The sequence below is a fragment of the Quercus robur genome, chromosome 4, assembly GCF_932294415.1.
Source record: "Quercus robur chromosome 4, dhQueRobu3.1, whole genome shotgun sequence".
Taxonomy (NCBI): Eukaryota; Viridiplantae; Streptophyta; class Magnoliopsida; order Fagales; family Fagaceae; genus Quercus; species Quercus robur.
Window position 1 is genome coordinate 84,624,585 of NC_065537.1, and position 25,079 is coordinate 84,649,663.

Sequence of the window (25,079 nt, forward strand, 5' to 3'; positions counted from 1 at the left end):
ATCAATAGTAAAAAACAAAAATAAATAAAAACATTTTTGAATATGGCTTAATGCATTCTCACATTCATGGAACGACAAATCAATAGATACTAATTTAACTGATTACACTAATTATATTTTTAATCCATTAGAGTATGTTACAAACTTTCAATAACATAAGCGCCTGTTGAATAAAATCTCTCTAATAAAACAACTTACATATCTCAAGATATGACACTACCAAGCTATCCTTGATGGTTCTTCCAGCCAAAATCAATCTTGAGCACAAAAATTTCAAAACTAAACATTAAAATTATTAGTTATAATGTAAAAAGATTAGACTACATGCATTTTTTATATTTTTAAGAAATGCTTTTTAAATTGTTTTTGGCCATTTAGTAACTTTAGCTCAATGAGCTAAATGTTAGCATACTTAATTTATTTATAGTAGATATATGTTTGTGTGGTTTCTCCTCAAACATGTATCTTGTTGCAATCATCAAAATATTCATGAGGACTAAAAACTTTTTAAACCTAAAATGAAAATGAAGCACATAACAACCTCAATCTTAATATATCTTTACGAAAGTTACTCTTTTAAATGTATAAGATCAACCAACAAACACAATAGAATCAAATTGTATATAATGAAATTGAAGCATCAGCTTAACACCTATACTAACATCAAAAACCAAAAGGGAAAAGGACCAAGAAAACAACAGTTGAGTTCATTCCATTGAAGTTGAAATGATAGATCCTTCTACACATTGAGCAATACATTGATGAGTTTAGAAAGTTTTATATCTATCAAAAACAAAATGTAGAAACACAAATAATTAAAAAAAACATAAGTTTGTTATGCTTAAAATTAACCCCAAATAAATAAATAAATAAATAAATTTTGACAATCTTAATCTATTAATAAAACTTGATAAAAATCATGATTAGCAAATAAAAAATGGCATAAAGAGCATCTTATTATATGACTATATCACTTTATAGAGCCCCAAACCCCAAATGCCCATAAGAATGATAATTAGCAAACGAAAAGCATAAGTAAGTAAAAGAGCATCGTAGTATCAATTTAAACAATTTACAATATTGAACCACGACCATTATGACATGAAGCAAGTGGAAGATGAGCATTATTGTTGTTTATTATCCCAGGTGAATAAACATATGGTTTTTTGGAAGATTCATGTGTTCTTGAATAATCTGAATGCTATTTGAGTTTGTGCAAATTATAAAACATAGAATTGGTAATTTAGCAACATAGGCATAGGAGAAGGCATGTAGTGGTTTAGGAAGAGTAGGCATTTAGTTATAAGGGAAGAGGACTAGGCATAAAAATAAGAAAACATTTAGACGGAGAAATAAGGAAAACAAAGGGTTTTTGATGATTAACATCCCTCTATCTTATCCATTAGTCCTATTTATTACTAATTGAAATCTATTGAGTTTAGTAAATAACTGATGTGGCATCTAATAAGTGTAATAAATCAATAATGATGTATTTTATTTAAAAAAAAAAAATCAATTATCTTTTCAAAGAGAGTGCCACTTCACAAAACCCCATGCTCTCCTGCATGAGGTCTATACTTTTATATATATATATATATATATATATATATATTGATTTATAATAATAATAATAATAATAATTGTAAGAACGCTTTTTGGATCCCAAGCCCAAATGATAAAAGGAGTTAGGTCCAAAGAGCCCAATACAATGAATTTGTAAAGAGTGAGTTGGAAAATTAGGTTCTAATGAGTTAGATAACAGTTAGAATGGATTTAGAAGACAATAAAGTAAAAGCAGACAAGATTTATTTAAGGAAATTCATCCTCGGCACAGTCCGAGGATATCAATTCTTGTATATATTCCTCGAAGTTGGTTACAGATACAATTTTAATTGCTACAGTGTTTCTTTCTCAATTCTCCGATCCCTTTCTCTTAGGATCTCTCTTTTATTTTATACTACCTTCCCCTTTCATCTCTACCCTCCACAAGCAGATCATATTGTTGGTGTTGGTGTTGGATCTCTCTTTTATTTTATACTACCTTCCCCTTTCATCTCTACCCTCCACAAGCAGATCATATTGTTGGTGTTGGTGTTGGTCCTTGTCCCATCAGCACCTTCCTGAAGTCTTTGGGTAATAGTTGGAAGGCTAAAAACTACTATTCAGGTATCATTTCCTCATTAATGCGGCCAGAGAGTTAGTTACAGAGCATTCAATACGGTGGTAGCAGCTTTTCCTTAGATATTTCATAGCTTTCATCTGTCATGTTCCTTCCTAATACTTATACCCTTATTCATGGAATGGTCTGGAATGTTGCTCTTGATGGCAGACCCCATCTTCTGACCTTGGCTTTGCTCAACCAAGGTGACATTCCTCCACGGACCCCCTCCTGGGCAATCATGATCAGACCTTACCTTTTTACCTACTAACACAGATCCTTATGACAGTGTTTATTCATTCTCAGACTACTTAATATCCTCGGATTGGGCCCCTGGCCCAATACATATGTAGATACGTACTCCTAGGCCTTTCATCCATACAATAATAATTATTACTATTATTATTATTATTTATTTTGGATAAAATACAAAATCTACCCTCATTTCAGTTTTCTAACTTTCAGTTTTATCTAATTTTCAGTTTTATTCAATTAAGACTTTTTTATCAATTTTGTTATATGTTGTGATTAATTTTCCAATTTTTTAAAATTTTCTTCAATTTTTTTAAATAAAAAAATTCAATTAATGATTGAAAAATATTTTTTAGAATTTTTTTTTTCAAAAAATTTAACAAAAGTTGACAAAAATACCTTAATTGAATAAATCTGAAACTCGGAGGATTGAAATAAATTCTAAAGAAACTTAGAGGGTGAATTTTGCATTTTAGCCTATTTTTTTTTATAGGATGCTATTATGTTATTGAACGAAATTTCGTCAAATTTATATAAAATCAAGTATAAGAGATAAGTTCATAGATCTTATAAAAACATGGAAAACATGTAATCCAACAATTGAATTTTTAAAATATTAATCTTTTAAAAATTTATTAAGTGGTTTAATATTACTTAAAGTTACAAGATTACTAATGTCTGGAGGAACAGACTCCATCTAGGCTAAAAGCAGAGAATAAAACCTAACTCTCTTAGTAAAATCATCTGTAAAAGAATTGTCATGTCTATAGGTATGAGAGACAATAACTTTGTGAAGAGTTTATAGAAGGCGTCTTTAACTAAATGACCAAAAGCAAAATGAAACATATCACTCTTCCAAAGAGAATTGATGACAATTTCCGAGTCTCCTCCATAATAGAACCTCTGAGACCAACTTCATGGACAAAAAGGATAGCTTGCCGTGCTGAAATATTTCAAGAACTGTAAGGGGGTCGGGGGATTTTTTCAGACAAGGCTGTCATAGCTTCCCTTTTATTCTCTCTTATCACAACACCTATACCAGCTTCTCCTAAATTATGGAACATAGCCCCCATCAAAATTTGTCTTGAACCCATCTTGATCCGGAGGCTTCCAATAACCACTGCAGGCCGTGGTTTCCTCATTGGGTTACCTTTAGTTTTTCTATACAGGGATAAGAACCTTTTTGCTTCAATAACAACCCGATTCAATGGAATAACATTGTCATGCACCTGAATTTTATTTCTTCGAGGCCGTGTCAAAGTAGATATGTATACACACACTAACTCTCTCACGCATGACTTTTCAATTTTTTTAATTTTTGAACCGTAATTATGTATGTGGACAAAGCATTTTCTAATCATGGTTTTAAAAATCGAACCATACTATCCGGCTTAACCAGGAACCAAACACCAATCTAGTTTAGTTATTGTTAAAACTCAAAAAAATCGAAAATAGGATAAAAAGAGAAATTAACCAGAACCAGATAATCTATCAAATTCGACATAAATCAGATAACTCATTTGTGGGATAGTGATGAACTCAATCCAGACCAAAGTCTGCTATAGTTTTCTAGTTACTAATCAATCATGTATTTACTTGTACTTCCTTCATTTGCAACCACTTCTTCTTTCCTTCTTTTTTTCTTTTTTTTTTTTAATTTTTTAATTTTTTATATAATTTTCTTCTACCGATTGCTAATCACTAGCAACACAGGCTCTATCCATTAGGATGGGCAGACACTACATTGATAAACAGACAGACAAACAATCCAAAGCGAACTCGGAAATATTTAGTTATCATTAACACGCAGTGATCAGACTAAGCACAGAGAGATGCAATATCCTCTTTCCCGCCTTTTGTTGGGAGTTGTAGTCACATAATTTTTTATGTTTTTTTTTTTTAATAATAAAAAATGTACTTTCTCTCCATATAAATTAAAAATCCATATAAAGTTAGTAACAAATTAATTTCGGTTATCAATTTAAGTATAAAAATATTTAAACATGAAATTTGAATATGTAAAATTTTTATTGAGAAACCAATGAAAAAGTTCATATGTGCCTTGATTTTTTTTTAAGAGTATATATATAGCATCCAATTTTTGTTCTTCTATTTTGATAAGTATTCAAAATTTAGATTTATAATAAAACCGTAGAAGTGTGAAAGAATATTAAGCTTACATAATAATAATAATAATAATAAAAATAATAAATAACAACTTAGAGTGCACAGGGAGTTATATAATTTTCATATATTAAGCTTTAACTAAATAGTAAAAAAAAATGTCAATGAATCAATAATTCAATACATATGTAATAACCCATTTTATTCGAAGATAAAGTATATGAAATATTATCAAAAATCATGTATCGTTCAAATTGAGAATCCATATTAAGATCGAGCTTGGTCTACTACATAAAATGTTTTATAGTGTTACTGATTTCTTTTTCTTTTCTTTATACGCTTATTACAACATAATTATGAGACTGGAACTTGGTACCTCCGTCCCCAAACTACTTGCAAGTAAGCCCAATGATTACAAGACTTCAACCGAGATATATAATTACATTATTTATGTATTTTCTTAGTTTTATTTTTTAAGCATTCATTTTGACTTTACGCTTTAGCTGTAGAGTATGTTGCTCTAGGATAACAATTGAGAAGGCACTGGTCAAAGGTGAATAATAGCCTATAAACTCAGCCAAAAAAAAAAAAAAAAGAAGAGAATGATAGCCTGTAAAATCAATCGCAGGATGCAAAATGTGGACAAAATATGGAATTTTTGTCCATTCACAATGAAAAAGTAAAAATATTTTTTTTAAATAAATAAAAAATAATAATAATAATAATTTTTTGTAAGCTGGGAGAGGATTTAAGTTAAACACTAAATACCTCTCTTAAAAACACCAAGAAATGCCAATCTATTGAGCTACAACAATTTTGATGGATGAAAAGTAAAACATTGTTATTTATACATATATACTACATTATAATGGTAGTCACAATCATAATAATAGAATCTAGACAAGAACACAATTTTAAAAATTGGATAACTCCAAACGAGGAAAAAAGAAATCAGACATGATATTGTATAAACAAGTTAAAATATCATCCATAACAAAGTTACCAACTCCACATCAACCATTCCTATGTAAATGTATAATCAGGATCATGTAGTGTAATTACCACATTTGATTCCATTTAAAGCTTATGAATGCACATAAAAAATACTTTTCATCAACTATTTAGGATCAAAGGCTCTAGATTGCGTCAGATAAAACCTTTATAAAGATATGGCCAAGAAACTAATGCCAGTACAAGAAAACCATCACACAAAGGTCATTGTACAATGATTGAACTATGGTATACTCAAGCTATATATACTGTCATTTTTCCTTGTGCAGGGAGGCCGGTTCACAGTACCCGAATACAAGCCTTTAATTCATCTTATGAATTCCAAGTGTCCATTCCCAAGCCGTTAGATTAGGCTAATGCTGCAAATAATGAAAGAGATAATTATTAGAATTTCTGCTGCCTCCAATGATAACATCATTTACTTGAATACAGATTCTGACGGTTGACAATTCCAATACCTGTAAACCATTAGCAACAAATAATCTGGAAAATGTCCCCTAGGTAAGACTTCACAATTGATGGTTTGCTTATAACCTTCTACAGCACACTACTTGTACTAGTAAACTCAATAGATGAACATTAACTTTCAGCAATTTATCCAAGGTGTTACTGCTAAACATAGAAACATTAATAGAACTATTTATGCATTTCCTTCCCACCCAAGATTAGAACCATATTTCATCCTAAAAGGTGAGAACCAAATATAAATTACACTAGTGAAAGAGATTACAAGACTATAAGCTTTTCCCAGAAAATGAACTTATCAAAAAAAAGCTTTTCCCAGAAAATGTAGTGAGAAGAGTAAAACCCAAAAGCAATGGACAGTTGATATGATTGTTTGGATAAGTTTTTTTTTTTTTTTTTTTTTTTTTTTTTTTTTTTGTGAGAATCGATTGTTAGGAAAAGCTTGATGAATGGGGTTAAAAATTTAAAGCTATTTTCTTTAAGTTACACTGATCAGGAAGCTTGATGAATGGGGTTAAAAATTTAAAGCTATTTTCTTTAAGTTACACTGATCAGGGAGACAGTTGACTCATCTAGCAAGTATCCATAAAGTAAACTGGATAATCTATCAAATCCAGCATAGACCAAAAAGCTTATTTGTTGGCTACTTAGATGAGCTCAATCTGGACCAAAGTCTGCTAGTTTTCCTGTTTGCAAAACAACTAATCACTGATGTGTTTACTTGTACTACCTTCATTTGCAACCACTTTTTTTTCCCCAATCTAATCTTGCACTTTAGTGGTGAAACATAAGGTTCTTGCACCTTCATAACTAACAGTAACTCAGCCATGCTAAAATTGAACTTCTCCAACATGGGAGGCACAGGCCTGATCCATTAGAATGGGCAGACACTACATTGTCAGACAGACAGAATCCAAAGCAAACCTGGAAACTAAGTCCAGCATAGATGAGGAGAATCCATATACTTAGAAAACTAGCCTTCAGAAAAATTAACAGCAAGCATAAAGCCAGGGCACCTTATACCAGCTCAAAGATAATGTGTAGCCAAAAAATAAAAAAGCTTGAGGCTGCTATATAAAAGCTATAGTTTTTGAATGCACAGAAAATAAACCCACCACCTGTTCTTTCACTCCAACCAAATGAAGCACAGATAAATACATCAGATTCAATCAATTTCCCAAACCAAACAAAATAATTAGACACATAAAAGCAGAAAACATTTAGTTGACATCCAATTGCTTCGAAACATGCAGAAGTCACATAAGTACCAATTCACAATGTCAAAAGCAAAAATTACAACCATGTTTAAGATAGCAGAAATCAAAAATTACAATGAACCAAAAGCAAATAAAAAGGATGACCTGTTTATTCTCTCCCACTGTCTTCATCTGGGCCTGCTGCTTCTTTGATATCAACACTGAAGCTATACTCCTGGTCACAGCCCAAATATGAATCACACATGAAATAGAGGGTGTATGGCTTCTTTCCAGCATCTGCAGGAGCAGCAAATTCAAGCTTAACCTTTGCCTTCCTTTGCAGGGAAACTCTCTTGATGGCAAGCAACTGGTTACTTTTGGTATCACCAACAACTAGCCACCACCCTTCTTCTTTGGCCTTCGGATACCTGGGAGCATCAACAGGTCCCACCTCCGTCCTTCCCTCTAGATCTCGCTCAAGAGTGACTTGCAGAGTGATATCCTCCCCAGCCCTCACGTTGTCATTCTCAAGCACTTCATATGTCATATCAATGTTGGGAAAACGGTTGCAAAATCGTGCAATATCAAGCAACTGCTCATCTGACATCTGCAGCAGCTCACGCCTCTCATCATCCTCCATCTCCACCAAATCAAAAACGGTCTCGATATTCTTTCCAGGGTTTTCTTGGCATTTCTTGGCCAACTCCTTTGTGAAGTGGGGAAGCTGTAAAAGCATGGAATCACGTTCCCACATGCCCTGTGTCACCATTTGGCTGACTTCCATTGCAAGAAGAGCAAGGCTCAGCCAGCCATTGCTTGAAATAACATCAACCATTGCCTGAAGCAATCTACTTGCAGAAAGAAGCACCTCTCGCTGGTCTGATGCTAGGTTCCCACCAACAGTTTGCCTTGAAAAGTGGGCCTGAAGAAGTGCATTAGCTTTCACATGTGGATCTGTACATTTGGGATTTTCAAATGAAAACCTCTGGTGATTAATCAACCTCCGAACCACCTCTTCCTCCCCAGGTCGTATAGGAAGAAGTGCATACTCTGTAGCCGAAGCCAGGATCTCCAAAAGGCCCTTCATCTTTGTTTTGGAAGTCAAAGAAGAACTGAAACGCTCTATAGTAGTGTAACTGATGTAATAATATGATGCTATCATGCCCAGATTCAAAGGAGAAAGGTCCATGTCATCCTCAATAGCAACACACTTACTCAATTCCAAATCATTCAATGTGTTCTCTACAAGCTCTGACAGATGATCAGAGAGATGCCTGTGACTAACTCCCTGAAGATTGTAATAGTTGGGATTTTGTGTGAGCCTCCTGTACATAAATGTCCATGTAAGATAATCCACAGCATCTTGCTTGTTCTCAATAATTCCAGCAACAATTTCTGCATTCAGATTATCGTGTAGAAAGTGGTGCAAATGGCTCTCAACTGGGAACGCTTCATACAAGAACTTCTTGTAGTACTCTTTACGAGGTGCATGGCAAAGGATGACACATTTCCCAGAATTATCTAACAAAGGTCGACTGGCATGACCCATCATTTGCAACAGATCAGTAACAGGGTAATCAGTGTGAGCATTTTCCCGACCATCATAGTATTGCGTTCCCATCACCACCACCAAATGGGCTGACAATGAAACTCCCCAACACATTGAACTGCTCATGACACAAACCTGAATCCATCCAGCCTCAAACAGCTGTGACACAACTTCTTGATCCAACTTAGTTAAGCCCTCATGCAAGTAGCCCACTCCATGACGTAAAGTGGCTTTCAACATTTCATCATTAATTTTGTCAATGAAAGGCTTGAGTTCTTCAGGAGTCTGCAATAAAAATGACTTACTGCCATCACCAGCCACATATGTCATCAGATCCACAGCAGTGAGTCGGACATGCTTCCTTGTTGGAACAAAAACAAGAGCAGGCTTCCCATTTTTGGCATGTTGAACAATCGCAGTGTATGTTGGTTTCGTCATTGCTTGCATCCTGGCTTCAAAATTAGCTATATCCACCCCTTGAATGTGTATTTCCAATGGGACTGGTCGGACACCAGGAGGAAAGTTGAAAAGGCCATGAGCAGTAGCACCAATCCATTCCCCAAGATCCTTTGCATTTGCAAGAGAAGTTGACAGAGCCACAATTCGTATCTTGTTCTCAACTTGGCTTGCAATATATCTCATCCGGGAAACACCCACCTCCAAGATGGGACCACCTTGACCCCCAATCAAGTGGAGTTCATCCACGATGAAAAGGCTAACCTGTTGAACATGTTTTCTCTGTTTCCAGCGGCGCGACAAAGCATCCCATTTCTCAGGAGTACTGATTATTATCTGACCCTTCTCAAGAAGTTTCAAATCTGTAGCTGTCTCCCCCGTTAATTCAACCACCCGCATTTTAAGACCACCCTTACCAAACTTCCTCTCCCAATCACGATACCGTTCCTTGGCCAGTGCTTCAAGAGGTGCAATATACACAACACGCATAACACTCTCAGGTCCTTTTTGATAGTTCCTTAGGATAGCAAACTCTGCACATATGGTCTTCCCACTTCCTGTTGGTGCAGCAACCAAGACATTGTCATCGGTATTATACAAAACAGTGAATACCTGTGTCTGAACAGGATTGAAATGCTTAAAATCCTTATAAAGAGCTTCATATGCTGGATTCCTTAAGGCTGTCACAGGCAGCGGTTGCAAGTCCAATAGCTCTGTTGGTGGAGGATACTTTTCTGGCAAGATGAGGTGCCTGAAAGAAACAGGTAAAACAGTTTGTGACCCAAGCCATCTATCTGACACAACACGGATGAAGTACTGAGGTGGCAATGGTTCATAAATTGGCACTGTGAAATTCAAAGTGTGATCTTCATCAATATACTGCTTCTTCAGCATAAAATATTCATGATGAAGAATATATTCACCATCATTATCCTCTACAATCACCCAAAATGGCTCCACATATCCATGAACTTTGTCCTCCCACTGAAAGTCTGGTGTTATTGTGAGCTCGACCCTCAAAACAGTGCGAGTAATTGGCTGAACATGTGCTGCAAGGTTAAGCTTAGGGAATTGGTGGATGAACTTGTGAAGAGTTCTTCCCATCTTTGGGATGCGAATAAGCTCCCCTATCTCCTGTGATGAAAGGTCATAATACCTATCCCAGGCCAAATCCTTCTTCTCCAACTTCATCAAAATATCATTTGGGATTCCATGGAATTGGCGAAGAGGTGTTTGGACACTCCACATCCTCCTGTTAACCATTTTGCATAAGTTTAAAGCCTTCTCAGCCAATTGAGCCCAACCCCGTTTCAAGACAATCTCAAAAAGAGCTCGCATAAGACGTCCCGCACTCTGAACAAGAAGATGGAAACAAATAAGCAAACACAGACAAAGAAGCTCAACCAAAGAACAACAGAAGTCAAAAGAAACAAAGGAAACACTAGAGCTAACTATAAACAAAAGGGAAAAGAAGAAAAATAAGTAAACAAGATATAAACAAACCTGAGTTATGAACACCATGTCAGATGTTAATGAAAGGCCTTCAAGCTTCAACTGTGAAATATATGCTTGCAGCAAAACATTAATCTTGGCACTAGGCTCTTCCAAGCTTTCCTTGATAGGAATAGGAACACGATCTAAAAGCTTTGCAAGTTCCATCTTCTCATCTTGTCTCACTGTAACATATTTGAATTCTTCACTGAGTGAGAACAACCGACAAAGCTCAATATCCCCCATAGTGGGCTTCAAATGCTCGTTATACGTGGATATCGTCCCATGAGTAATATAGTAGTAGCTAGCAATCCGACCCAAGTCCGTTACCTGGAAATATCCACTTTTTCTATCATACTTCACCAAATTATTTTTGTCCAATATGGTTGCAGCAGAATGGATCTGTACCAAAAAAAAAAAAAAAATGAGACAACTGTGATGGATACAATCACAAGCAGTATATGAAGAGGTAAACTGAATAGTTACAAAAGTGAGTACAGCAAAGCACTAATATGAACTATAAACAAAATTTCAATAAGAGCTAAAATGGGCAAGAATGCCATCATAACAGAAAAACCAGATCTAAAATATAATGTGGCCATGGCAGGATGCCTCGCATACCCACAGAAAAGATGTGGAACAAAACATATCAACTTACACAACATATACTTTAACCTTATCCCAGTTAAATCATTAAACATAAATATTTGTATAACAGTAATTTAGTCTCAGATTTGTGCACACTTGTTATACCAAGCATAAAAGAAAGAAAGTTTACCAGTAACACACAACTGGGACATGAATTAAACAAAATGCAAGCCAATGCTAAAAGGAAATATTCTTCATCCACACCCAGCTCAACAGCATACATTGCACTATGTGTTTGCAGGCATTACAATTTATATATAACTAAGTACCTACTGTTCTTTAACTTCAACCGACTTAGATAATAAAAAATTAAAGGGTGGATATTTTCTAACATTTAGTGAAATATCACGGCATCCATGTAACCAACAACACTGCATTTTTTTTTCTCTGGGTATTGGGGACCCCACAACCACTCCACACCCCTCCCCCCCCCCCCCCCCCCCCCTTCTCCTTCCCTTTTCTGTGGGGTGGGGGGGTTGTTTGAACTTTGAAGGTCACAGCCAAAGAAAATAAAGGTGCCAGAGACAGCAGCAGAAATCAGATAAAATGAGAAAGACAACAAAAGATGCAATGAAATGCAAAACAAGAGAAAATGATGCTTACCAAATCAGCCCTCCTCTCTTCCAAAAACTTATCTCTATCAATAATATCATGCGGTAAACCATATAGTGTAGGGTTCCGCACCATACGGACAAACAAGTACGTGTACCCAATCCAATTACAGGCTTCTCTAGCATTTTGAACAGTTCCAAGAACAATTTCTGCATTCAATTGATCAGCCAATTTTGACACAAACTGACTTTCAATGGGGAGCTGTTGATTCATTAGAGAAAGATAATATTGAAGTTCACTATGGCCAGTAATGATTATGCCCTCCCCATAAGAATCATACTGGGGCCTTCCTGCACGACCCAGCATCTGCATAACATCCAGAGGACTAAGTTCAGTCCATGCTCCCTTTTCTGGATTATAAATCTGGGTCCCTTTAATAATCACTGAGTGAGCAGGCAAATTCACACCCCAAGCAAGTGTCGCAGTAGAAACCAAAACTTGCACATGCCCATCAGAAAATAACTCCTCAACAAGCTGGCGGTCAGCCCTTGCCAACCCAGCATGATGAATTGCAAAACCATATGGCAATAGATCTTTAAGTTCATTGCTCTTGACCAGATCTGTTTGAGAGTGGAGAATCTCACGACTTGCACTGTCCTCTTTCAAAAATCTACCTAGAGTATCATTAGCAAGAGCAGTATCTCGTATGGCGCGGGCTGTTTTGGCTGTTTCCTTCCTTGAGTGGACAAAAATTAGTATTTGATGCTTCCCTGCCACTGCCATTACCTTTTCATAACAGACATCATTCATCAACTGGAACCTCTGCAGTGGCTTCTTCACGGTGATTCCAATATACTGCTGAGAAAGAGGGACGGGTCTGTAACTATTGTCAAAGTGGAACAATCCTCCTTTCTTTGTATCAACCCGTAAGAACAACGCCACATCTTCATAATTAGGTAGTGTAGCAGATAGCCCAACCAACCGAATATGCTCATTTGTAGTTTCAATCTGTCTAACAGTTCTAGCAACAACACTTTCAAGCACAGGTCCTCTATTATCATGAAGAAGATGAATCTCATCAATGATAAGAAGTTTCACAAGTTGAGTATAAGTTCGATCACCTGACTTCCTGGTAATGATATCCCACTTCTCAGGAGTTGTGACAATAATTTGAGTTTCTTCAATTTGTTGGCGAGTCAATGACTGGTCTCCACTTAGCTCCCTGACTTTAACATCATAATACTGCAAACGATTAGATAAATTGCCAACAACTTCAGCGACAAGAGCTTTCATAGGTGCAACATATACAATCTTATAATCGCTATGGTTAAATGAACCATCTGAATTCCTGTTCAATGCTATCTGCTGAAGTATGGTGAGCACTGCAACATTAGTTTTCCCTGCCCCAGTGGGAGCACATAAGAGGATATTGTCAGCTTTAAAAAGGGCAGTCTCATAGACTTTACTCTGTACCCTGTTCAACTCCTTCATTCCTTTGAAAGCTGGTTGTGCCCAGTCTGGCATGTCAGAAATTTTTATAAGTTTCTCATTTGGATCAAATGGCTTTGGCTTCAATGCAGGCACATGAATTTCTTCATATCCCTTGCTAGAATGCCTATAAGATCCATCCGGAAGCTCAGTCTTTTTTGAAGCCACCAAACGACCACCTTGTTCAAAAGCAATACTGTCAAGATCAAGCAACTGGCGCTGGCCCCAAACACTGTCCGCATCTCTATCAACAATCCCTATCCTACCTTTGTCACCATCTCCACCGCTCTCATCCTTCAAACGACGAGCCTCTTCTCTAATACTCTTCTCCAAGTTCTTTTGCCTTTCTTTTGCAGTAGCCCTCGTGGCATGCAACTGATCCACAATTGCCACCAATTCCGGCCCCAAACCCATCATTTCCTCCTCAATCTTCTTCTTTTGTTCTTCATCTTCAGCCCTTGCCAAGCGGGTACACCACACAATCTTGAGCCGGTTCCTCAACAGAATCTTAATAAGGCTAAATTTATCAAACTGAAGAAGCAGCAACAGCTTCGACTCAACTTCCCTGTCATCACCTTCAGCTAGTATCTTAAGCACATCTTCTGCAAGAATTTGGCATTGTTGCGGATCAATCTGTTTTTGAAATGCTTCAGAAATCTTTCCTTGAAGCCAATAAGCACCAATGCTTAGAACATTAAGGTTCATTCCTCCATTTGCTTCCTGCATATCATCATCATCATCAATCCCACCCCCCATTTGCATAGCCCCAGAATTACTGGCTTCCACCACATCATCTTCCTCCTCTTCATCTTCTTGCACCATATCAAGATCACTCTCCTCATCCTCCTCCTCATTCTCTTCAAACTCAACTGCAACACCCACGTCATCATCAAGAGCGTCATCACCATTAGCAGCAGCTGCAGCATTCCCAGCCACATCACCACCCCCATCTTGGTAATCAGTAATAAGCCTTCCAATCGATACCAACTGATCAAAAACAGCATTCGGTACAGAATTCAAAAGCTTCTCAATCTCCTTTTTCTTGTCAGGGTTCTTAAGCGTCTCATTCTTAAGTACAGCTAATATCTCATCAGCAGCGCCACTAACAATACTAAGTGGCTGCCCACCCAACTGTTGCTGAATTACGCTAAGCATAGCCTCATAGGCAGCCCTCGTTTCCTTCGTCTTGGGCTGGTAAACACCTTCCTCCGATGAATTCAATACACTCTCTTCTTGAAGGCGGCGACGCTTGCTCTGGCGACTAGGTGGAGGCTCAGCAAGCGGGTCACGCTCCTTCTTCTTCTTTGATTTCTTAAGCTTCTCATCCAATTCTGGGGGTTTCCCCCGGTATGCTCTGTCACCAAAGCTCCTAGGGTCAATCTTTCCCCATAGAGATTCGGGCTCTCCCGTGGGCTCATGAGTGTCGCGTGGGCGAGAGTCAGTAGTCAAGACCAGACTCGAGTTGGCTCGATACTCATACTGCTTATGCCTGGCGTGTGCTTCAGCACCACCGCCCAAATGTGCCATTCCCAAAACAAAATCTCACACCCCCTTAAAAAAAAAAAATCCAAAACAACAAGTGTATTAGCCCCTAGGCTTTTTGGGTCCAAACAAATCTCAACATAGTAACAGTAATGGAATACAACATCATTAGAGTAAAGGGTCTAACAAATTAATCACTAAACCCTAATTAAAAATTGGGTTTTTATTAGAAGGTTCAAATTTTTACCGTTAAACCCTAAACCTTAGACTAAAACAAAAACAGTGATATTGAAATTAAGAAAGACCCAGAAGTTAAAAATCAGAGCAGAATGTGAAAAAGGGGTTGAATTCTAACAATAAGGCTCAAATAGAGAGAAACCCTAGATTGCAGGAACAGATTTGAAAAAAAAAAAAAAAAAACCCTAATTTGATAGATAAACATAAACCCAAATCAAGTATTATGTAAAGAAAACACAGAGAGAGAGAGAGCACTTACAATGCACAGCTTGTTCTTCCTCTTTGTTATGATGAGAAGTACCAGGCTGAGACTGTGTGTCTGTGAGAGACAGATACAGAGAAAACTATTAAAATGTGAATGAAGTTGGTTTTATGGCTGAGTGATGAGTCTAGAAATGTTAACACGGTCAATAGGCGGTTTTCGTTATTCTTAGCTAAACCGACCTTTTACCTAGGTTCGGCCTTATGGGCTTTACAGGGGTTTAGGACTATGGGGCCATAAGGCCCAAAAATCTCAGATTACAAACTCAGATTCATGATCATACATTCACAAAAAAAAAAAAAACACTATATTAGACCCATTTTGATACAAAATTTAAATCAGAAAATACCCACATATTCACCAATGATCGTACCCAAATCCCCACATTTGAAAAACCCAAATTCCTAAATTCACCAAAACCCAAATCCAAACAGAAACCCAAACCAAAACAAAAGCAAAAATACAAACTTTTTTCTTACATTGCCAATAGGGACTGTCCAATAAATTTGGAAGCCTAAGGCGATATATTTAAATGAGACCTTTTTTTATGATGGGGCATTTTTGTTATCACTTAAATAATATTTAATTAGTGTTTAATCTCATAATTTTTTTATAACAAAAATTCATTATTTTTATTTTGTAATATGCTTTTTTTTTTTAATACTAAAGTTATAACAAATTTTACTAAAAAAACTTACAAATGATGTAGTAATGAATGTAATTAGTGACACTTAAAGAAGATAATAAATAAGTATTTGAATTAATGATGTTAGGAATATTATAAATTTTACAACATGAAGCTTACAAAGATGTATCAACAATCACAAAAAAAAAAAAATTCAAAAATGCATTTTATAGGTTGTTGACGTTCACAATCATATTAAATTATTAATTGTCACATTAATTTGTATAGGTTTTCAAGTAAAATTAATAATATTTCTAATATTTTTCTATCTGAATTATTTCTTGCGATTAATACAAATATTTGTAAGATTCATATATTTAAAGTTGTATTATCTCTAGCATTACTCAGTTCTTTACATGGTTTTAAAAATCGGACCGGACCGGCCGGTCCAAACTAGGGGCCTGCATGGGTTAGGTTGGATAGGGTTGAAAGGATTTTTTGACCCAATTCACCATGGTGGGTCAAAAAAAATTTCAACCCAACCCAACCCACATGGGTCGGGTTGGGTTGTGTTGAACCCATGGGTTTGACAAATTTTTTTTTTATTATTATTAAATTGTGTAGAAAAAAATATAAATATTAATATATTAAAAAAACCCAAAGATTAGTATCAATGTAACTCCTTAATGGCAAACAACACTAATGACTAAACAACAATAGTAATTTACTAGTATTTGTGTGAACTAATTGGCTTTTATATAGGATAGGAAGAGCTGGTTATTTTATAAATTTTATTAATTATATAATATATATATATATATATATTATATATTAGTACTACAGCTAGTTTTTAAAAAAAATTATTTATTATTATATATATATAAGTGCCCTACAACTGGGTTTTAAAAAAAATATATTAAAAATATAAAATATTTTAAATATATATTAAATATGGGTGGGTCGGGTCGGATTTGGCGGGTTTGTAATTTTATGACCCAAACCCAACTTGACCCGCCATTAAAAAAAAAAAAAAAAAATTGTGACCCAACCCAACCCACCAAGCCCTAAAAACCGACCCAACTCGTTGGGTCGGGTCGGGTCAGGTCGAGTTTGGTGGGTCGGTGGATTTTTTGCACACCCCTAGTCTAAATGGTTGAATCGAGACCCGAAGGCCAATCTGGTCCCAAAAAAAGCCCTAAAACTGTGGTAAAACCGGTCAAAAAATCCGCTTGGTTCCGATTCGATTTTTAAAATCATGGTTCTTTAATACTTCTTAAAAGTAGAGGAAAAATGTAAAAATATTTTTTTCCTAATATCTCCAAAAAAATATTTTAAAATATATATATAGATCAATTTTTTCCCCAAAATTTGGGGCCTTTCTATAGTAGGGGGCCCTAGGCAATGGCCTAAGTGGCCTAGGCCTAGGGCCGACCCTGATTGCCAAGGAACACCAAAACTAGTGTGGGTAGCTCTCAATCAGAGCCTTCAATGAGGAACAACAACAACAGTGGTGAGGAGAAGCTCGAAAATCCTTAACCAACTGTCTTCATGGCACTGATTCAAGAGAGAGAGAGTGCAAGATCTTAATGGAGGAAGTAAGAAACAATGATAGGAGTTCCAGATGATTTTTTTGACTTCTTGGAAATCTTTGAGATAGGTGCTTGATCTTGTAACTAAACCCCTTGAAAGTTGAAACTTGAAAGGTGAAGTATCTAAAGCGGATATTTAAGCTAAGCAAAGGAGTTAATGGGTTGGTGATTGATGGAATTTGAGATGAAAGTTGTGGGGACCGGCCCAAAAATAATGGGCTATTCCAAATTCAGGCCCGTCCGAGGAGCGTCCTGTCCAAAGAAAAACCACATATGAAGCATTACTCGATCCCACTAGCGCCAAGGAAACCTGTCCGAGGAGTAACTCCTCCTCGGACATCACGAAGCTCAGACGAGGAACTCTCCCCAGCCATTTCAGTTCATCCTCCCAACATATAAAATGAATAAAATCCAAAATATCTCATGGAAAGCTACCACCACATTAATTGCGTCCCAACCACCCTCTTGGCCGCATTAATGAGGAAAAGACCCCTGAACAGTACCACCTTGGCCTCTGCAACTCACAAAGGGACTGATGAGGGCGTCTGATGGGACAGGTGCTCAAGTAGATGCTTAGATGATCAACAGGTATAAGATTGAGATGAGAAGAGGAGAACCATATAATGTAGTGGAGTCCCTCAAAGAAGAGGACGGAAAAACTGTATTGAGAACTGAAGAAATAGAATCATACAGGAGAGATCCATTCTTGTGTCTTTCTTTTTTCTGCAAACAATACTGTCTATGTATCAGACCGAATAGGTTCGCTGAGGCTAAGTTCTTTGACCCATCCTCTACAAATATTTATTGTGGGTTGCGCTTTGGGCCAAGGCCTGATCAATAGAAGTTGGGCCAGGAAAATCGTGCAACTACAATTGGCGCCGTCTGTGGGAAGAACTAAGGCATCAGCCAGTACAACGGTCGAGCATGGCAGAACTAGGTCCGCACCAGGAGGATCCTCACCAAGCTGACTCCCAACGAACACAACCCGCCAAGTCCCAGAGGCAAAATAACCCAACCAACCCAGGCGGCAGGGGGAATCGTGAGGGAAGTGTGCATACTATCCGGACGAGCCAGAGTCACACTCAGATAGGAAGTCACGTGTCTCAGAGGCGAAATAGTCACCAGGCCATGCAGCGAGAGATAGATGACCTAAAAAGGAAGTTACGACGTGTACAGCGAAGACGATCTCCCTCTGACTCAGGCGAGTCTTCTAATGCGGAGGACGTGAGTTACAGACAAAGGTCAAGGACCCCCCCAAGTGAAACCTTTTCTTACGAAAAGGAACCACGCCCTGTACGGAAGTATGAGAGCCCATCCAGCAAAGGTTCGGGAAACGACGCCATGAAGAAGGCGCTGGATCAGGTCTCGAGGTCACTCTTCACGAATAGAATCGAAGGGGCTAAGCTGCCAAGACGCTTCAACCAACCGGTGTTCGCCATCTATAGCGGCAGAACAGACCCGGTAGAGCACCTTGGGATCGATGGGAATGAGGTGGTTCAACAGCCTAAAGACAAACTCCGTAGGCTCCTACAAGCAGCTCACTCAAGTTTTTTGCTCCCGTTTTATTACAAACACCAGAGTCCCTCGACCTCTCAGTTCGCTACTATCCTTATCCATGCACGAAGGAGAAACCCTGAAAGCATACTCGGATAGGTATTGGGAGGTGTATAACGATTTAGATGACAACCATGATAATGTTGCTATCAGCACGTTCAAAAGCGGTCTCCCCACCGAGCATGGCTTAAGGAAATCCCTCACCGGAAAACCAGTTACTGACGTCCAACAGTTAATGGATAGGATCGACAAGTACAAAAGAGTAGAGGAAGATCAGCTGCAAGGGAGGGGAAAGGAGAAGGTTATCCACCCCAAAGCAAATGATGTCAGGTCGGAACGTCACAATCCTGGTCAGCCGAGGAGAGATTTTCCGCGACAGGCTGGGCAGAGCAACCCGCAAACAATGAATGCCGTGTTCAGAGAGCCAGTACAACAGGTACTGGAGAAAGTAAGGGATGAACCCTATTTCAGGAGGCCGGGAAAGATGACTGGAGACCCTTCCAAACGTAACCAGAACCTGTACTGCCACTATCATCGGGACCATGGGCATACTACTGAGGACTGCAGGAATCTGTGGAATCACCTAGATCAATTGGTCCGAGAAGGAAAGTTACGTCACCTGCTGCACCCATCGAGCGGCCATCCCGGCCCAGCAGCACAAGAGCCTCGAAGGGACGTGTCTTTAAGACCCCCCACCGGGACGATACATGTCATCCTCGCTGCACCAGGAAGAACCGGGCCACCCATCCCCAGGGTGTTAGCTGTTGATCGGCTCCCCTCCGAGGGCAGGCAAAGGGAGCCCAAAAGGCCAAAAAAGGAAAGCTCCTTGATACTGGGATTCTCGGATAAGGATAAGAGAGGAACTATTCAACCTCACGATGATGCCTTGGTGGTCACATTGCGGATTGGGGGCTTCGATGTGAAAAGGGTGTTAGTAGACTCGGGAAGTGCGGTGGAGATAAGGTGTGAAAGTTTAGATAGGATTGCTGTCAATGATGACCCGGAGAAGTTCTTTCAGGTCGGCTCTGAATTGCCCTCTCAAGAAAAGGAGGAACTGGTCGGATTTCTCAGAGAAAATGTCGATGTATTCGCATGGGACGCCTACGACGCCCCGGGAGTTGATCCTAGCCTCATTTGTCACCACCTGAACGTCAACCCCTCTTCCACTCCGAAGAAACAGCCACCCCGACGCCCTTCAAAGGAACACGCTAGTGCCGTAAGGGATGAAGTGGCAAAATTGAAAAGAGCAGGGGCTATCAAAGAGGTCTTTTATCTCGAATGGTTGGCGAACACAGTGGTGGTAAAGAAGAAGACGGGGAAGTGGAGGGTCTGCGTGGACTTCACGGACCTGAACAAGGCGTGCCCCAAGGACCCATTCCCCCTACCCAAAATCGATCGATTGGTAGATGCAACCGTGGGGCACCCTCGAATGAGCTTCCTGGACGCCTTCCAGGGCTATCATGAGATACCCCTTGCGCTAGAGGACCAAGAGAAAACGGCTTTCATGACGCCCATCGGAAATTATCATTATAAGGTGATGCCGTTCGGGCTAAAGAACGCGGGCTCAACCTACCAAAGGATGATGACTCGGATGTTCGAGCCACAGCTGGGCAAGATCATTGAGGTTTATATAGATGATATGGTTGTGAAGAGTAAAAGGGTGTCCGAGCACGTGAAAGACCTCGGAATAGTCTTCGCTATCTTAAGGGAGCACCGGTTGCGGCTGAATGCCTCCAAATGTTCATTCGGGGTCGGGTCTGAGAAATTCCTAGGGTACATGGTCACCCATAGGGGAATAGAAGTAAGTCCCGACCAAATCAAAGCCATTAACAGCCTACAGACTCCTAGGAACCCGAAGGAGGTGCAGAAGCTCACTGGCATGATTGCGGCATTAAACCGGTTCATATCGCGATCGGCGGATCGATGTCGGCCTTTTTACCTCCTGATAAACAAGTGGAAAGAGTTCGAATGGTCGGAGGATTGCGTTCAGGCTTTCCAGCAGCTTAAGGACTACCTGTCCCGACCACCCATCATGTCCAGTCCTGAGACAGATGAGGTGCTGTTTGCCTACATCGCCGTAGCTCCCCACGCTGTAAGCCTGGTACTTATACGGGATGATAATGGGGTGCAGCGACCGGTGTACTATGTGAGCAAATCACTACATGAGGCCGAGGTGCGATACCTACCTTTAGAAAAGGCAATTCTGGCGATAGTGCATGTAACCCGGAAGCTTCCTCATTACTTTCAGGCGCATACGGTCATCGTTCTAACTCAGCTTCCCCTTCGAGCCGTTCTTCGAAGCGCTGACTACACAGGAAGGATCGCCATGTGGAGTGCTCTTTTGGGGGCCTTTGATATTAAATATATGCCCAACCCCTCCGTCAAAGGACAGGTCCTCGCAGATTTGGTAGCGGAGTTTGCTGAGCCCTCTATAGAAACGATGCCCGAGAAAAAAGACCTGGGTGGAAAATTGTTTGGAGCAATTTCAGCAGGGGGGACCATGCATTGGAAGGTCTACGTGGATGGCGCGGCCAACCAGAGAGGATCAGGAGTTGGGATAGTTTTAATATCGCCGGACGGCGCTGCCATTGAAAAATCGTTAAGACTCGGATTCTCGGCTACGAACAATGAAGCCGAGTACGAAGCCTTACTTCAAGGGATGGCGATGGTTCAAAAATTGGGTGGAAGAATAATAGAAGCATTCTCGGACTCCAGATTAGTGGTCGGACAAGTGATGGGCAAGCTTGAAGCTCGAGATACTAGGATGCAAGAGTATCTGGGACAAGTCAAACGGCTACAGACGAGTTTTGAATCCTTCAGTCTGACGCACATTTCCAGGAGCGTAAACACCCATGCAGACTCGCTGGCCACTCTCGCCACGTCCTCGGCGCATAATCTGCCGCGAATGATCCTTGTTGAAGATCTATCACAGGCAAGTCCCATCTGCAGAAACCCGGCTCAAGTCTATCAGATCAGAAAAAGTCCTAGCTGGATGGACCCCATAAAGAGCTTCCTCCAAAACGAAATCTTACCGGAGGAAAAACTGGAAGCCGAAAAGATACGCAGGAATGCTCCTCGATTCTGGCTATCAGAAGACCACAAACTATATCGACGCTCTTACTCTGGGCCGTACCTACTCTGCCTACATCCAGAAGAGTCCGAGTCTTTACTTGAGGAGTTACACGAGGGGATTTGCGGAAGCCACACCGGAGGAAGATCGCTGGCGCACAGGGCACTCACCCAAGGGTACTGGTGGCCGAACATGCAAAGAGAGGCCCAAGAATACGCTAAGAAGTGCGACCAGTGCCAAAGATTCGCCCCGAATATCCACCAACCCGGAGGGGTTCTCAACCCCCTCTCTAGCCCATGACCGTTCGCACAATGGGGCCTTGATATAGTCGGACCTTTCCCCAAAGCTACGGGGAACAAGCGATACATAATAGTCGGAACTGATTACTTCACTAAATGGGTGGAAGCTAAACCCTTGGCCAACATTAGGGACGTGGACGCCCAAAAATTCATCTGGAAGAACATCATCACCCGCTTCGGGACTCCACGTACACTCATTTCCGACAATGGTCTGCAGTTCGACAGTAGGAACTTTAGGGAGTATTGCCGCGAGTTTGGAATCATTAACCGATATTCCACCCCCGCCTACCCTCAAGGAAATGGGCAGGTCGAGGCCGTGAACAAGATCATAGTGAACGGACTGAAGAAGAGACTGGACGAGGCAAATGGGAGATGGGTAGAAGAACTCCCCCACGTCTTATGGACTTATCGGACGACGCCACGATGATCGATCGGTGAGACCCCCTTCTCGATGACTTATGGGGCTGAGGCCGTGCTCCCGATCGAGAACAACTTTCCCACGCTAAGGTCTAAATTGTTTACCCCAAACGATAACGACGAGTTATTGGAACGGAGTCTGGACTTAGCTGAAGAAAGAAGGGAGAAAGCGATGATTCATATGGCCTATTATCACCAGAAGCTGAGACAGGGGTATGATGCTAATGTCAAACTGCGGCCTCTGGGTCCAGGTGATCTCGTGATGAGAAAGATTCTTGGCAGCGCAAAGAACCCCTCTTGGGGCAAGTTGGGGCCCAATTGGGAGGGACCATACCGTGTCACATCCGTGGCCGGAATAGGCGCCTACTACTTAGAAGATTTGGATGAAAAAGCTGTACCTCGACCATGGAATGTAAATAATCTCAGAAGATATTGTTATTAATGAGAATGGCTTAGCATACGTTTTCTTTCATGACTATCCGCTGCTTGCTGGTCCACTGACAACTATTTATAAGTTTTAAACAGAACCTAAGTCTTGCATGGCTCCTCGGACCACAAACTTAGGGGAAATTAATACTTAAGACAACTATTCATAGTTTTAAACAGAACCTAAGTCCTGCATGACTCCTCGGACCACAGACTTAGGGGAAATTATTACTCATGACAATCTTTATAAGTTTTAAACAGAACCTAAGTCCTGCATGGCTCCTCGGACCACAGACTTAGGGGAAATTATTACTCATAACAATCTTTATAAGTTTTAAACAGAACCTAAGTCCTGCATGACTCCTCGGACCACAGACTTAGGGAAAATTAATACTTAAGGCAACTATTCATAAGTTTTGGACAGAACCAAGGCCTTGCATGGTCCTCGGACTCAAGCCTATGGGGAAACCAAATACACGAAAGAAAAACCATAAGTTTTGGACAGAACCAAGGCATTGCATGGTCCTCGGACTCAAGCCTATGGGGAAACCAAGTACACAAGAAAAACCATAAGTTTTGGACAGAACCAAGGCCTTGCATGGTCCTCGGACTCAAGCCTATGGGGAAACCAAGTACACAAGAAAAACCATAAGTTTTGGACAGAACCAAGGCCTTGCATGGTCCTCGGACTCAAGCCTATGGGGAAACCAAGTACACAAGAAAAACCATAAGTCTTAAACAGAACCTAAGTCCTGCATGGCTCCTCGGACCATAGACTTAGGGGAAATTAATACTTAAGGCAACTAACCATAAGTTTTAAACAGAACCTAAGTCCTGCATGGCTCCTCGGACCACAGACTTAGGGGAAATTAATACTTAAGGCAACTAACCATAAGTTTTAAACAGAACCTAAGTCCTGCATGGCTCCTCGGACCACAGACTTAGGGGAAATTAATACTTAAGGCAACTATTCATAAGTTTTAAACAGAACCTAAGTCCTGCATGGTCCCTCGGACCACAGACTTAGGGGAAATTATTACTTATGATAGATTGGGAGATTATTACTTAAAGGAAATCATTTTAATGCATGCGCACAGTCTAGCACCATCATAACCCTCAAAGGCGCAGCCCAAAAACCCATTTTTATTTTGACCGTTTACCTGTATCTACATCGTTGCAAATGTTTAAAAAAGAGCGCTACTGACATACATCCATAGTAAGCAAAACGAACATTTTATATTAATATTCCGAGTACATTAGAAAGAGAGGTCCTTACAAAAGAATGGAAAAATAAGACGACTCTCATTCAAAAAAAAAAAAAAAAGAGTACAAAGATCAAAAGCCTAAAAGGCTAAGCCTTAGCAGGAGGATCTTCTTTCTGCTCGGGCTGAGGAGGAGGAACCTCGATGGTAGAGTCTGCGGCGGGATCCTTCACCATATCAGGCATAGGGACGGCATCAGGCACCGTCAGATCCTGCTCAGTCGCTGCCTGGGCGCCGTCAGGATTCTCTCGGATCTCCGGAGGGAAGAAGATGTTCTCAGGCAGCCTTAACGCCGAATCTGCAGGAACTCCTGCAGCGTCAAGGGCGTAAGCCCATGAGGTGCTGCAGTAATCCCTGCACACCTCAGGGATCTCCTCGGAGAGCCTGGCCTCCGTTTCTTGGACCCCAAGCTGGCGAGCAGCATTCTTTTCAGCCTCCACAGACTCCCGGATCAGCTGAGCCTCCT

General features: G+C 39.8%; 1 protein-coding gene across 1 annotated transcript; it reads right to left on the bottom strand.

Annotated features, from left to right (window-relative positions):
* Positions 1-5,472: 5,472 nt before the first annotated feature.
* Positions 5,473-15,535, bottom strand: LOC126724102 (DExH-box ATP-dependent RNA helicase DExH12-like). Its single transcript, XM_050428312.1, has 5 exons — positions 15,369-15,535; positions 11,954-14,941; positions 10,715-11,104; positions 7,372-10,564; positions 5,473-5,904 (listed from the first exon to the last, which is right to left on the bottom strand). Exons 2-4 carry the CDS (start codon positions 14,915-14,917, stop codon positions 7,376-7,378), a joined length of 6,543 nt encoding a protein of 2,180 aa, XP_050284269.1. The 5' UTR covers positions 14,918-14,941; positions 15,369-15,535; the 3' UTR covers positions 5,473-5,904; positions 7,372-7,375.
* Positions 15,536-25,079: the final 9,544 nt, after the last annotated feature.